General features: G+C 39.9%; 1 protein-coding gene across 1 annotated transcript; it reads left to right on the top strand.

The window, feature by feature from the left end:
* Positions 1-348: 348 nt before the first annotated feature.
* LOC129771158 (uncharacterized) lies at positions 349-1,165 on the top strand. Its single transcript, XM_055774566.1, has 3 exons — positions 349-726; positions 783-879; positions 956-1,165. The coding sequence occupies exons 1-3, from the start codon at positions 676-678 to the stop codon at positions 1,159-1,161; spliced, it is 354 nt and encodes a 117-aa protein (XP_055630541.1). The 5' UTR covers positions 349-675; the 3' UTR covers positions 1,162-1,165.
* Positions 1,166-1,609: the final 444 nt, after the last annotated feature.

Here is a 1,609-nt window from a genome sequence, read left to right on the forward strand (position 1 = left end):
CTTGTTGAAAAAAAAATCCTTTTACGCATAAACGATATCTAAACTTTGGCAAAGTAATTGAAATGAAAATTGTTTGTTTTAATTCAAAATTTGTTTCAATTCAAAAAGTACGTTATAAGAACGTTTCTGTGGTTTGAAACATAAGAAATGTTGCGACTGGGTACATTTGTAAAACATTTAAATTAGTCGAATTAGGTAACAAAAGTAAATAAAATCAGTGTTTTCTTAGGCATTTTGATTAATTATTCTTCTTCTTTCATTCGTTGTACAATATAGCAGTTATTAGGTTTATCTCAAACCAAGTGCTCTGTTTGAGGAAGTGTTTTTTTAATATTCGTAAAATAATTCGGTGCCTGACGCGACGTTGAATACCGTCTTCCACACTATCGTGTTCAACACGCGTTTAATTGAATAAATTTGTATGTTCATCTGGCTACCTCATCTTGAAAAGAATAGCAATAAAACAAAACTTCAACATTTGAGCCGTAACTAAGTACGCACCGCCTGATCTCGCCGCACGCCACAACACGCTTTCAAATCCATTGAGAAACGCGATAATTCTTATCGTCGAACAATTTTAAGAACAATTTCGTAATCGAGACACACAATAACACTTCTTGGGATGGCCCGCGACGCAGTCACGATCGAGTACTGCCTGCAAGAGGTTCGATTACGATGCACCCCGCCCTGATATGGCCCCTCGCGCTCTGTTGTCTCTGTTTGTTGGTAAGTTTTATCCGTGATCATTTCATAATCATCCCAATGATGAACATTCCTTCCAGCTTTACCTGTGCACCTTCAGATCGTACCTGAAAGGAGTAAACGGATCGATCGCTCAGCGGATCGTTGCCATTCCACCACCGGCTCTCGGCTCTAAAGGTTAGTGACCCTCGCGCGATTACTTGCGTTTCGATTGATGGTGTGAATTCACATGAACCATTTCAACTCATCTCAGCGCATCTTCACTCTGCAATCGCCGTTTTTGTGATAGACGTTGAGGCCAATTTAGCTCAAAGCAACGTGTACGTGGGAAGTCCAACGCTGAATTACGAGGCGATAGTGTTAGCGGAAAAACCGAAACGGCGTGCCGGCAGCGTGTCACTGAGGACGGATAGTTTATCCAATTTGTTGTTCTGCGATGAGAATACATCAAGTGCTTAGTTTATTCTGATGAATGTGTGATCGTTGGATGACATTTCCACGGGGAAGCTGGGTTCGCGTCAAAGCTTTAATCTGCGCAACACAAGAAATTTTAGAGATTTTGATTTTTTTTGTTGATGATTTGTAACGGGGAGGAAGTAAAGAATAGATCCTTTAACGGAATTTTAATCAAGTGGCAATTGTCTTGCTGACATGAACATGTGCGACGGGCTAGTGTGGTGTTGAATTTTCAACTGTTTTCGGATTAAACTTTGTACGAGGATTGCTTAATGAGATCCTCAATTATTCAAAACAAGCGTTTATGCTCTTACAATCACTTACAATCTGTGTGTATCAAATATCACGTTTGCAACTGTAACTGTAACTGAATTGGTGAGATACACGAGAGTAGCACAGGATTTCTCATGATTTAGATCGGGAACCAGAAAAGCATGGGATGCTGTTAGAT

The sequence above is a fragment of the Toxorhynchites rutilus genome, chromosome 2, assembly GCF_029784135.1.
Source record: "Toxorhynchites rutilus septentrionalis strain SRP chromosome 2, ASM2978413v1, whole genome shotgun sequence".
Lineage (NCBI taxonomy): Eukaryota > Metazoa > Arthropoda > Insecta > Diptera > Culicidae > Toxorhynchites > Toxorhynchites rutilus.